We start from the raw sequence: 14,044 nt of genomic DNA, 5'->3' as shown, positions 1-14,044 counted from the left end.
CGTGGATGCTAGGGTTGTGCCAATATCGACCTTCTTTACAGATAATGAGGTACCAACAGAATGTCCAATACACACAGACCCTTATGTCCATGTCCATAAACAGCGATCACCTTATGATTCTAATTCGGAAGACACGCTGAAGGACGTTACTGAATGACCACTTCCCCACCTTGGTCATGCTACTGGCAGCAAATCAGCCCCCAGCCAGATGCTGGCATGAGACAGCCTGAATGGCTATCCAACAGCGCCGACCAATGACGTGGCAGCCCATGATGAAGGGAAAGTTGAGTCACCACTCAGACTGTCTTTTGTCCCATGGGCTGATAACGTTGAGAATGCTGATGATGTAGTGCTGGGGGAGATGGAGGGTCATGGCATTCGTCTACCACCTCCGACCACCAGCTCTGTTAACTGCAGTTGCAGGCTGTGAAGTTCACGGATTTTCTCTCTCCCGCTTGTCTGCTATGACAACACCTCCAGCTGGTGGTCATAGACAACAGACCTTCTGTCTAGCCACTATTAATATTAAAACAGTCTGAATGATACATTGACCTTCCTCCAACAAGTGCTCCCTGCAGCAGATATAGAGGTTGCGTTCTTACAAGAAATCTATGTAGCAAGCTTCTCCGATTTCTTTGGATATGCGGCTTGTGTCTCACATGTGTTCCCCAGAGGCAGCGGGATTGCCAGTCTTGTACATGAGGATTTGTCGACCACTGGTGTGCGATACCTCCCAAATGCAAGGGGCATGGCCATTGTGATCAACGTCGTGCGTCTCGTTGACATCTATGTTCCTTCTGGGTTGGGGCGACAGAGTGCGTTTACGTTTCTTCACAGAGGGTGTAGTGCAACTCTTCCAGGGACGACTGGTAGACGTGGTGGTAGGTGACAACTTCAATTGTAAGCATGCACTTGGCGACCAGCTGCCACGCCATTTACGGCTCCCTCACCCTAAAGGACAGGAGAGGGCTCGGGGGCATCAACGTCTATGACAGGGCAGTGACCACTTACATAAGTGCCCACATACCGCTGTGGCGTGGATGCCTTATGAGCTCGTTACTGATTGCGATGGAACCAGCCTCTCGTGACCCACCAGGTATCTTAAAAGACCTCGCAGCTCCCTTCACTCGTCTTGGGCGATTCTGTGTGTACCACAGTTACTTGCCCCAAGTAACCCTAACACCACCGTTGGTTGTAGTAAAACAACTCTTTTGTAAAAACAGTGAAACCGCCGGCCGTACGTGATCGAATCCAAATATCGTAATACATTGTGGCAAGTTATTCGAAGAACAGCACACCATCCGTTGCTTGACTCTGATGCACAAGCTGCATGGTATGTGGCCGTTAACAGGAAGACAAATTAACGCCTTTATAAGATCAACCTGGCGCACTCACTTGCCCGAAATGCCCAGAAGTTAATACCAACGAACACTTGCTCACCCGTGGGGATGCAGAGTATTGTGGTATCTTGTGTGCCAGATTTTAGCGTATATCCTAGTCGCAACGGCGCACCATACCGACGCACGCATGATTCTTCTACCGGATGAAACGTTCCACCTGGGGCTCGCACGAATGCAGTCTTGTGGCTCCGCGGCTAGGCAGTGAAATATTTATACCCTGACGACATCAAACAGGTTCTTGATTTCTGGTGTTATCTTCATCAGCGGCACCACACTATTGTTTGGCACCCATAATATGGTCAACATTTTTTAAATGACCTGTGGAGTGTCCTGCACCATCCACCAAATAGCTGGAATGTCACTGGCGAGAGAAGCTGACATGAATGATTATGTACTTTAATCAACGAACGTGAGAAAACACGAACAAATGAGATGACACGCGGGGTGACCTGGCGTCACGTATGATTGTGCGTCACTTATGATGTGTCTGTTACTATTTTGATTTTCAGTTTTCTCATTATTGTCTATCACACAACAGAAGTATTATTTCGGTCTCCCCATCTGACTACCTCTGCCTTTGCTAGTGTGCTTTTTATATCCTCTGTCAGTTATGTGTTACTTTGCTTCCACGGTGGCTTTCGTCTTCGAAGACTGTTTCTTAATATGAGGATAAAGAGTAGTGAAATAAACTGGAGGTGGACAGAGAATAGAAAAATGTTTCAAATGGCTCTTAGCACTATGGGACTTAACATCTGTGGTCATCAGTCCCCTAGAACTTAGAACTACTTAAACCTAACTAACCTAAGGACATCACACACATGTATGTCCGAGGCAGGATTCCAACCTGCGACGGTAGCGGTCACGCGGTTCCAGACCGAAGCGCCTAGAACCGCACGGCCACACGGGCCGGCGGAGGATAGCATAAGAACCAGATGAGTAACATGTGAAGTACCCTAAATATGTCGATAGCTTGTTGCTGTGATCGTTCCCTGAATAGTTTCAAGAAACCGTTCTTCTCCAATGGCTCGTTACTGACTAACCCATTCTGCTTGCTGCCCCCAAGTTGCCTTTCTGACTTCACTGCAATGAAAACACTTCTACATCAGTGCAGATTCTAGTTATTCGGAAGTGGGACGTGTTTGTTAAGCAAAATTTTCCAGTTGTTACTCACAGCGCTCCCTGTTGACTACGCAATTTTGCTCATTCCTGTACTTCTTAGTTACGTCTTCAGTGTGTGCATACTACTTTGCAGTGTTCTTCAGTCAATAGGCAGACACTGGAAAATACAGACACTGCAAAATTGCATTACATGTCACACCAGGCGGAAACGACGATAGTAATAATGTCTCTCCCTGTGCGAGAATTGCAGAAAATATGCGAGCGCTAAGGGAAGTATGAAGTTTGAATGAGTCTGAGAAGCGTGCTTGGATAGCCCAAGCAGTTAAGGCGATCCTTCACATTGAGCACGAAATCCGAGTTCGAGTACCACTCCAGCACATATTTCCATGTATCCCCAATAAATTCTACAGCTGACGTTTCATCGTATTCCCAGTTGTGGATACATCTCTCCAATTACAGTTTTGTATCTCTCCAGTCACAGTTTTGTTTCTTTCTAGACGCACCTCGCACATGTACAAAATATCCTTACCTGTACACAAACCTTGCTCTTAATTTTCTTGTACTGTAACCAAACGCAGCAGGAAAATTCGGTATCCATTATAGAATATCATGAATAGGACTATAGTCAAGCACATAGGCTATGACAAATCAGTCACAACGGGAGACAGCAAAGTTTATCAACTTATAATTAAAAGCAAAACATAATTACATAATTAAAAATTTACGTTTAACATTAATGTTTGGTCTGTAAATAGAAACATCATTGATTCATCAAACGAATAAACTGACAGTATGGATTTATAGCCAAATGTAAATATACTATAACATGAAAAAATAAAGGAACACGCCAGTTCATCTGAAATATGTGACGAAACAGGAACTTGGAAAACATCCCGAAAAACCGGCGTATTATAGGAAATTAAAAGCAGCTCCAGAAATTACATAATCCGGAGCAGAAATTAAATGTGTGATGGGACACAGGCCTGGAAGTCCTCGAGCAAAACATAAAAAAAATTTTTTCGTAAGTAAATACGTATATCAATATAGCCACAATCAACTGTACGTGCACCTCTACGTAATCCGTTACTACAAAGCAGTGAATGGACACAAAACAGAATATTGAGTATTACCCAGAACAGATAAGATACAAAGGTGAACCCTTAGAACAAAACCAAGTTCATACTTTAAGGATAAATTCCAGTACTGAATTTAATGCAGTGGACGATGTACATAAACGTACTGAGGTGAAGGTAAGCTCTACATGGAAAACTGTTTTTCCAAGACTCTGAGGTGGAAACTTGATTCAACTCTGCCCCTTCTAGAGCTTAAACAGCTCATTTACTGCAGGAACTAAAATGTTGGAGGAATTATCACGTTGGTAACGTTAGTAGCAGAGCAAAGCAGGCGTCAGGGCAATATTTAGTGCGGGTTGCCGACATCAGGAGCAGGTATGCACTCAGGGGAAAACCTATTGTTCTCCTATGATAGACAGGTACTTAACCTCTTGTTCTCCTTTGATTGAGTGGTCCTTAACCTATTCTTCTGGTAAAAGGATCCTTCCTTTTGATTGACAGGCACTTAGTCTATTGTTCCCCAGCCCCTCCCCATCCCCTTTCAGGTCAGAATTTTATTGAATAGCCCATCTCCCTCTTGACTAACACCCTCCTGTCCCCACTCCACCAGAAAATGGCGGGAAGTTCAAATTCCATCAGCACAATGCAACACACCACAGCTACCTTCACTATCCTAAGAAAATGATAGAAAAATTGATCACATGGGCTACCTCCACTAACTTAAGTCATCCGTCCACCACCTCTTTCTAAGAATTGACGGGAAAAGGACTGAGCCTGTGCTGGACAGGATGGATGTAAGTTTTTATCTTGCAGGCAGTCTTTATTTCAACAATTTGAGGCAGTACAGACATTCAGTGTGTCCACCACGAAGTCCAGAGTCCAACTGACCTAGTATACAGCACTGCCACCAGAGGGCACTGTCGTCCCTCCCGTGACGTAATCCTAGATGGCGATCTGGAGGGGGAAAAATGGGTAGAAAATGACTCAGTCTGTTCTGGCTCACTGGAGATAGGAAGGAGCGTGCTTTATTTATTTTGGAACAATTCATTTAGGTACGGGTTTGATATAGTATATTTATTACAGTGATACAAAACACTCGCCCTGACGTGCTTGAGGTCACAGTAAATAGTCTACAGACTTGCAAATGCAGTAGACTGATATGCAGAGACACAAACAACTCTGAGGCAAACATGTTGCATAACCCAATGTTCAGCACTGTACTCTGAGCATCTTAACCTAATGTTCGGCCTTTTGTCGACAGTTAACCTATTATTCTATTAAGTGGTTTTCCACGTCACCCTCATTTTCTTAAGTTAGTGTACCGCCTTTTATAGCAAATTAAGTAATTAGTTATGTTCACCCATCATTTTCTGGTACACTTCCCGAATTTCACATGCTTTTGAACGACATTTCTGGCGCATTCTTCTTTGTCACCCTCCCCCTTAAACTACTGTCCTGTGTTTTACATAACAATTATGCAAATTAACCTAGTGTTCTGCACTTAACCTGCTGTTTTGCTCCATGCCACTCACTCGCACACACCCTCCCCTTAACTATTGTACTGCTAACACCATGTTGATATAAATTATGCAATATAATTAAATCGATATCATTGTCATGTATGGGGTCATTTTTTTCATTCGCAGCACTCTATTGTCCAGTGAAACTGATGGAATATAGTTTAAACAAAAGAACGCTACTAAAAAACACATTCCGCCATCCCCTGTCCGGTGGACCGCGCAGGACACTACCGCACACACTCCCAAGAGTCAGGATACTCCAGCAGCCCCCATGAAGTGACGACGTCGCTGAACCACACACACATGTCAGTTCACCCCACAACGACGTGGTGGCAACATCCCTGTCGAAATACATGTTCACCTAGGCACCGTTGCTGGCGCTATTATGCAGAGCTGCATGGCCAGCGCTATAGAAATCTGTTCCTATGCTTCCCAGAATAGCACAGGGTGCATTGCTCCTAGTGATCCTAACGGGATATACGAGCTGCGTCTAGCAGGACACCCATGCTTACCTGCCCCGAATGGCTGTGGTATTGCCGTGAAATGTTCGTCCTGCTTTCAACATACGTCTCAGAAACGTTAAACGTTCTTTCCGCTAAAAGCCTTCATCATATCTGTGCACACTCGGGAAAACACCGTTAATCATAAAAGCATTCTTTTCGTTTGGAAATAGGGAATTCGAACCACTGTCCTACAGAACAGAAAAATGGGGGGGGGGGGGGGGGGGGATTTACGGGATTCTACAGCTACTGGTCTCGAGATGCCACAGTGGCGGATGAGTGACGAAATCCCCACCAGAGATGGACGGTCTGCTTCAACTTGTCTTTGATACTCGCTTTCTCAGAACTCTCTGTAGATACCTAGCCTCCATCTTGTTCGATACAGTTTGTAGATGCTCCTAAGGCCTAGCATGAAGGACATGTTGTAAATGAATGGAACATTCTGATTGGCCCTTATTGAATTTACACATCAAACTACAGCTGCTGCGAGTGTGCGAGCGCCATCCACCATTGGTTTCTGCAGACTTTCAGAGGCAGATCGCCATATTGCACTGACAGTTAAACCCTGCCAAAGTGGCATACAGATCGTTAAATACTTACAGACTCTTGCTCAATTACACTCCTCTGCCACAGAGGACGGAAGCTTGAATATTAGAGCGTGAAGTCTATCTCCAACCCGGCAATATATCACCGCATACTGCGTCGATGTAGTACACATACAGTTGGAATATTGCGCCAGACAAAATCGCCCCTTTTGCGTCATTCAAATAGCTATCGACCGCGAGGCACTCGTACATATAAGGCGAAGACAGGCAGCGCCGTGTATACTCGTCAGTGCACTAAATATTTCCGGCGAGGTCGGGCGGTTATCCACGCCCGACAGGTGACCAGAACGCCCTCAGTGGACCGAAGTCACTCGCAGAACTGTTGTACAAAGGCTGAGTCTGTGCCCTCAACACAAAGACATTACTGTCTCTGGTCCCGAACTGACTGCTCGCTTGCTTGCTTTTCTACACACATCTCCAGACTCTGGGATTACAAGAACATTTGTATTTTTTCACATGATTTGCCAGAATATACCATTTACGCGATACTTCTCGATAACAAGCACATAGCAGTATCCTACCGATCTCTCGTGCAACATAATTTCGAAGATATAGACTGGCAATTATTTCTCTAGAAACCTGAATCTTTAGCGAGGTGGAGTGTGCTGTAAACCACTGAGTAACTAGAAACTTCTCCCGTCAGCGAAGACCTTTACGTGAAAACTCGAAAAAACATTAGAAGAAACCGATGTCGGTGCTATAACTGGTTCCAATTCATCCCTGTAATTTACAAAGGCAACTAAGGTATTTCTCATGTCTAGAGAAGCACCAAACGTGCCGTGCACCTGTCTTTCACTTGATAGATGCACACACCATAATCGATGTTCCCTCAACTAAATAAAGGCGCACAATGTGCAGAAGCAGTCAGCAGAACAATTTACATGGGAGGGATTAACGGTCCAGTGCAAACACAAGTCCGTATTGAATCTGCTCAAACTTCCAAGCGATCACGAAAGTGCTCCAACACACACCAAGTATTAGTCCGCTATTTGGCCGTCTAGACGACGACACGGGTAAGTCAGCTACAATTCTACACCCAAACAGGCCATTCGGACAGCTTCTACTATTAGCCGGAAACGTGAATCATCCCACCACAGGTCACTGGCGCTGCTCGCCAAGCGCACGTAAGTAGAATCGTCATAGGAAAGAAAACCTGCCTCATATATATTTTATCCCTGTACTTACAATTAAATGTTACGGTCGCGGTCTCAATTGAATGACATTAGGCAATGAGCGAATTATCGGAAATACTCCCTGCTGAGCCGGTAGGGGTCGCCGAGCAGTTCTAGGCGTTACAGTCTGGAACCGCACGACCGCTACGGCTGTGGCTCTGGAAATAGAAATATCTGTACCATTCTTATGACTTGACATACTCTTCCCTTTGCTATCACAGTACTCCACGTCAAATCCATAGTTTCCTTACGACCGGCGATAGTCACTTCCTTTGCACATGTAGGAACACAAACACATACTATATAAACCTGATGCTCAAGGCGAACCTGTCACACATCCTCCACTAATATGTAAGTATAATACTTCGCCAATAACTGATTGCTGTCGGTACGAAATAATACTAACCGAAAATCCACGATGTGTGGACATGTCTCATACGTGTTTCTTGCGAGTGCTACCACTGTACAGAAAACAGAGCAGACGCTCTGCAAATGTGGAACATGGGGGTGGAGCCGACTGAATACAATCGAGTACAGAGCCATATTATACCTCTTGATCAGTGCGTTTACGCTAGGATTTAGCATCTGTACTACATTTACAAGCAGTTTTAGAACATGAAGTCAGAGGTTATGTCATGATTGCGTGGGTAGAACTGACATTAAAAAATCTGTAGAATTGCGGAAAATACTGAAATATTGACGGAATATACATCGAAATCCGGGGAAATTGAGGAAGTACTTGAGTGTCTTCTGTTTCGCGCAAAACAATTTGTACATAGGAACAAGTTTGCGTTCAATCCCGCGTCCGGCCATCCTGATTTAGGTTTTCCGTGATTTCCCTAAATCACTCCAGGTAAATTCCGGGATGGTTCCTCTGAAAGGGCACGGCCGACTTCCTTCCCCATCCTTCCCTCATCCGATGAGACCCATGACCACGCTGTCTGGTCTCCTTCCCCAAACCAACCAACCAACCATCAAGTATGCGACAGCAAGAGGAATTCGAGAAAACATTGACATTGAAGGGAAGGGAACCAGGGAAACAGTCATTTGTTTTTCGTCGAGGCAGCATTTCACTGCATGTCTGTTGAGGTAACAGTGATACACCCGAGTTGACGTATTTGACGCTTTTCAAGAACACAGAGAACCATCCGCTTCCAAGCTTACTTGCATTTGCGTTGAAGGATGACATAGAGTGGATGGATTGGTCGTTTGAGATGGAGTTGTAATGAGGTACGATTTAATGGTAGACTGATGATGCATTTTAGAGAGAGAGAAGGAGAAGTTGCTGCAAGTCATTGGATCATTTTTTCCTGATGTTCCGTCAAGATGCATCAGTTGTGTGACATAAACTTCAAATCGTTCAAATGGCTCCGAGCACTATGGGACTTTACATCTGAGGTCATCAGTACCCTAGAACTAAGACGTACTTAAACCTAACTAATCTAAGGACATTATTCAGAGATTTAGCATTACCGTATCACAGATTTTGACAATTGTTTCCTTTCTGGAGACCTCAAGCGGACGATCAGAGCGTGTGTCATCCTGGTGCTTGTTCGAACACGTTTAAATTTATCAGTCCAAAGCTAAATAGCCTTCGGTGTTGGTGCAGAGTCCGTGTGAACTTCATTCAGTTCTGTTTTGATTTGTGTGGCTGTGCAAATCTTCAAATGCAAATGTTTTATAACAGCATGAAACTCAGTTTTCCCCATTTTCAATCGCAATCGGCACAATGACCAATTCAGATCTTTTTTTCTTTATTGTTATTTCACTCCCCAAAATGGGAGGGCTGGCATCGGCACAATATGCCACTCTTCAGCTAAGAGAGTTAGAGAGAAAACATACTCAAATGAGAAAATAACACATATCACAGAATGGTATAAAGTGATGAATAAGCAAGAACAAAAATAGATGAGTAGAAACAGTAGATTTAAAAACAACATAGACGAGAGCCATACACACATGTGGAGAATGAACTCTCTGAGTCGACACGAAAACAAAGAAACACCACAGTTGGAACACAAATGAATGATGCTGGTGACACTGCTGGTGGAACGTAGAAATGCACGCGGCCCTGGAGTAACACTGACACCACAATGAAAACTTTAAAAATCACTGCACCAAAAGGGACCTACCACCAGGTGAAGGGAGGATGGGGGAAAAAACGGGGGAGATACCGTAGGGAGAAACCAGGAGGGGGGTTTTATGGTTGGCAGGAGAGCCAACACCGTGTTACCAGAGGAGGCCGAAAGGCATGTGATTTAGCTCACGCAGGGTGGCGTGAGGTCTGGAACAGGACAAGGAAATTAGAATTTAGAAACAACGGACGTAGCTGGTGGAATATTTAACTTTAATCCACTAAGGATGAACGTCGCTCTTGACGGTACATAGTTCACAATATCAATAGTAACTGATAATGGCGCCTTGCTAGGTATTAGCAAATGACGTAGCTGAAGGCTAAGCTAAACTATCTTCTCGGCAAATGATAAAGTATTTTGTCAGTGAACCATCGCTAGCAAAGTCGGCTGTACAACTGGGGCGAGTGCTAGGAAGTCTCTCTAGACCTGCCATGTGGCGGCACTCGGTCTGCAATCATTGATAGTCGGGACACGCGGGTCCAACATATACTACCAGACCGCGGCAGATTTAAAGGCTACCACCAAGCAAATGTCTGGTGGTGATAGCACATGGGGTAGGAGGGGGGCAGTGGAGAGGAGAAGGAAAGGAGCTGGAAGCCTGGGGGTGGGGGTGAAAAGGAAAAAGAAGGTGTTCGGCAGAGGAAAAGGAGGAAGAAGGGAAGGGGCAGAGATACGGGGAGAAGGAGTCGATAGGAGGGGGGGAAGAAGGAGGGATTAGTTCTGGTTGGAGGGTAGACGGAAGGCACAAGGACATCATTTGGGAAGGGGAGTTGGCAGAAGCCACATTGGGTGAGGGTATAGAGCATGTGGAGTGGAGACCGGGTGGAACACTGTGGTACAGGCGCAGCAGTGGGCTATGGTGAGAGGATGGGGGATACCAAAGGATGGGGGGGAAGAAGACATACAGCATCCGCATTCATTCTAGGAGCAGGAGGAGATGGAGGAAGGGAATCAGATCATAAAGGATCTGCATGGGGATGGGAGATGGATGCAATAAGCGAGGCGGAGTGCATGGCGCTCAAGGGTTTGGAAGTATTTGTAGTAGTTGGGAGGGGTGGAGATCCAAGTGGGGTGGGTATACATAGGATGGATGAGGGACTTATAGGTAGGTAGGATAGTGGAAGTGTCTAATCCCCATGTTCAGCCAGAGTGGAGTTTGAGGAGGCAGAGACGGTTACATGCTTTTGTGTGGACTGTGAGGAGATGGGGGGTCCAGGAAAGGTGGTGGTCGAGGGTGATGCCAAGGTACTTTAGGGTGGGAGTGAGGGAAATGGGGCGGCCATAGATAATAAGGTAGAAATCTGTGAGTCAGAAGGAGTGGGTGGTGTGGCCTACGATGATTGCCTGCGTCTTGGAGGGACTGATCTTAAGGAGCCATTGGTTCCACCATGAGGTGGTCAAGGTGGGACTAGAAGAGGCGCTGGGAAACTTGGAGGGAGGAGGCAAGAGCAAGGAAGGCGGTATCATCGGCATATTGCAGGAGATGGACAGGTGGCATGTCTGCCGTGTATAAGAGGTAGAGGAGAGGAGAAAGGACAGAGCCTTGGGGCATGGAGGGGTAGAAGGTGTAAGAGTTGGAGTTCTGGCTGGTAACAGAGGAGGGGCAGTGAGTGAGGAAGGAGGCTATTTGAAGTGGAGTATGGGATGCCATACATGGTCGTAGGGACGTTCAAGGTCAAGGGACACAAAGATGGTGGAGCGACGGGAATTGAGGCGAGTGGAAAGCATGCGGTTCTAGGCGCTTCAGTTTGGAACCGCGTGACCGCTATGGTCGCAGGTTCGAATCCTGCCTCGGGCATGGATGTGTGTGATGTCCTTAGGTTAGTTAGGTTTAAGTAGTTCTAAGTTCTAGGGGACTGATGACCACAGATGATAAGTCCCATAGTGCTCAGAGCCATTTTTTTGCGTGGAAAGGAGGTCTGTTAGTTAGAGGAGGAGATCGTCGGCAGAGAAGGAAGGTCTGAAGCCACATTCGGTCAAGGGAAGGAGGCGGTGCTGGTGGAGATGGTGGTGAATGCGGTGGGTAAGGACGTACTCCAGCGCCTTGCTGAAGACCGACGTGAGACCTGTTTGATGTCGTCAGGGTAGAAATATTTCACTGTCTAGCCGCGGAGCCACTAAGGCGATAGGAGAAGGTATCAGAATGGGGTTTGGCAGATTTGGGAAACATAAGGATCTGGGAAGTCTTCCACAGGTCGGGGTGGAAGCCAGTGGAGAGAATAACATTATAGAGGGTGGCTAGGACTGTAAAGAAGGAGAGGAGGGCTTCTTTGAGGAGGCGGTATGTAATATGATCGTGGCCGGGAGCTGTGTTGTGATTGGTGCAAAGTGTGGTGACGATGTCTTGTGTGACAGCGGGGGCGTTGAGATGAGTTAGTGATGCGGGCCCCAAGTACTGGAAGGTAGAAGCAAGTGGGGGGAGAAAGGTGTTAGTGTGGTCCTAGATGTTAGGGGAGAGGGAGTAATCAAATCAGGGATCGTCAAGGATGGAAAGGACGTCAGAGAGCTGAGAGGCAAAATGATTGGCCTTACTGGTATTGTCTAGAAAAGGGTGGTCATTATGTAGGACAGGATAGTGGGGAGAAGGTTTCATGCGAATAAGGTGGTGGAAGGCTGACCAGTACTTGGAGGAGTTAATAGGCATTTAACCATTAAGAAAGGTGCATGTCTGTGGCAGTGAGCAAGTTTCTGATATGGCATTGGTGTTGCCGGTGGTGGAGGAGTGTGTCCTGGTCCCGGGTACGGAGGAAGGAGCGGTAAAAGGGACAGGATTCGTGGAGGAGGAATACGGCCTGTGGTGGTAAGGTAGGACAGTGAGGGTGGATGGCTTTGATGGAGACGTGTGCCTCGACGACTTCTGACAAAGTCCAATGGAAAAAGGAAGCGACATGGATGATGTCATTAGGATGCCGATAGGTGAGAGGGTGGCGTCCGACCTCGGTATCGAAGGTGTCCCGGTAACCATCCCAGTTGGCACGGGGTAATCACGGACGAGTCTCGGGGGTGGATCTGGGTTGTGGGCAGATTGAGGGCGAGGTCCACCTGATAGGGTGAGCAAGATGGGAAGATGATCGCTACCTATGGTCAAGGACATCTCAGTAATGCGCCCAAGGAGGTTTGGAGAGGCAAGGATTATGTCATGAGTGGTATTGGATTCTGGGTGGGTACGTTGAGGGAGAGGTAGGAGGTCACCTCGGAGGGGGGGGGGGGGGGGGGGGGAATAAACTGATGCCACCACCGTAAGTGTGCGGGTGTGCAGCTGTGGATGTTGAGGTCGGCGGCAATCACGTAGGAGGAGAAGGTGCGGTCTCTGTGGGTGAGGGAATCATATGGGATCGGGGTATTAGGGCGGATATAAATGGTAGCACAGGTGACGGCAAGGCCAGGGAAGAAAGACTGAGGATCAGGCGTTCGGTAGGAAGAGAGGTTGAGGTCGAACAGAGAGATGCTGGAGGTGGCCAGCGGTAACTCCGCCACGCGCAACAGGCAGGGGATTTAGATCGTTGAGAACAATGAACTTTTCACTGTACATAGTTGAAATTCCTTATACGATGCTTGGAATAATCAAGCTTACCAACCTTGAAGACGGAACAAAAGCGTTCAAATGTTCAATAAGAAACTCCTGTACAGTGGGTGTCCACTGCGGGCTGCTGAGCTGGCACCCCTCGCTGACAGCTGCGCTCTGCCGTGCTGTTGCAGCTGGAGGAGCAGGTGCACAACGTGCTGCCGCGGGTGCCGGTGCCGCTGCAGGAGGCGGTGGTGCGCCTGCTGAGCCGCGACACGCGCCAGCGGCCCACCGCCCAGCTGCTCTCCCTCATCAAGTACTTCAGGTGAGTGCTCGCTGCCGCGCCGTCGACCTCTGCAGCCCGCTCACCAGCGGCGCTCTGCGTCTCTAAAGGCCATTCCACACTGCACGGGGCGTGCGTGTCCGGACGTACGCTAGCTACTTTCAAAAATATCGCTTCCCTTGTTATCAAATGAGACCGTTCACACTGCAGGGCCACGGCCACGGGCTGGACACGCGTGGGTTCCGTTCGCTCCCTGGGCGATCTTTCTAAAGGTGGCGGACACGGTTTCAGTCCGCGCATGAGCAGAGCTAAGGTTAGACCTCGTGTAAGCCAAGCTTCGTGCACTACACAGCGCGCCATCATTGTTGTCTGAGCTGTTTGTTTATTGTGGATTATTTGCAAGTAGCAGGTGTGAGATTGTGCTTTCAGTAACATGGAACTCAAACTATATCTTCAACTGACCAAGTGTGTGCGGTGCGTCTCCATTTATAACGGTCCTCTCTTTCTAATGTCACACGTGGTCGGCCCTGTCCTGGTCTTCGGGATCCAGTTTCAGTCTCTACAGACTGTCGCGTCATCCGAGAAGCAACAGAAAGATCCACATTAAGGCATCGGGCCACATTAGTTTGCGACTCCCCTGCTTCCATCCTTTCTGCGGCCATCCACAGCAGAGAGTCAGATAGGCGTCTTCTCTGTGCCATACTGCACCGCCTGTGACCGTGTACACAATGA

At 47.2% G+C, this 14,044-nt stretch overlaps 1 protein-coding gene across 1 annotated transcript in view; it reads left to right on the top strand.

Annotated features, from left to right (window-relative positions):
• Positions 1-14,044, top strand: part of LOC126267614 (SCY1-like protein 2) — a 966,784-nt gene that overhangs the window by 641,748 nt on the left and 310,992 nt on the right. Inside the window, exon 8 of the mRNA XM_049972914.1 lies at positions 13,224-13,354. Coding sequence (XP_049828871.1) covers positions 13,224-13,354 — 131 coding nt within the window. The remainder of the gene's footprint in view (positions 1-13,223; positions 13,355-14,044) is intronic.

The sequence above is a fragment of the Schistocerca gregaria genome, chromosome 4 (assembly GCF_023897955.1).
Source record: "Schistocerca gregaria isolate iqSchGreg1 chromosome 4, iqSchGreg1.2, whole genome shotgun sequence".
NCBI lineage: Eukaryota > Metazoa > Arthropoda > Insecta > Orthoptera > Acrididae > Schistocerca > Schistocerca gregaria.
This window is presented reverse-complemented; position numbering and strand designations above follow the sequence as displayed.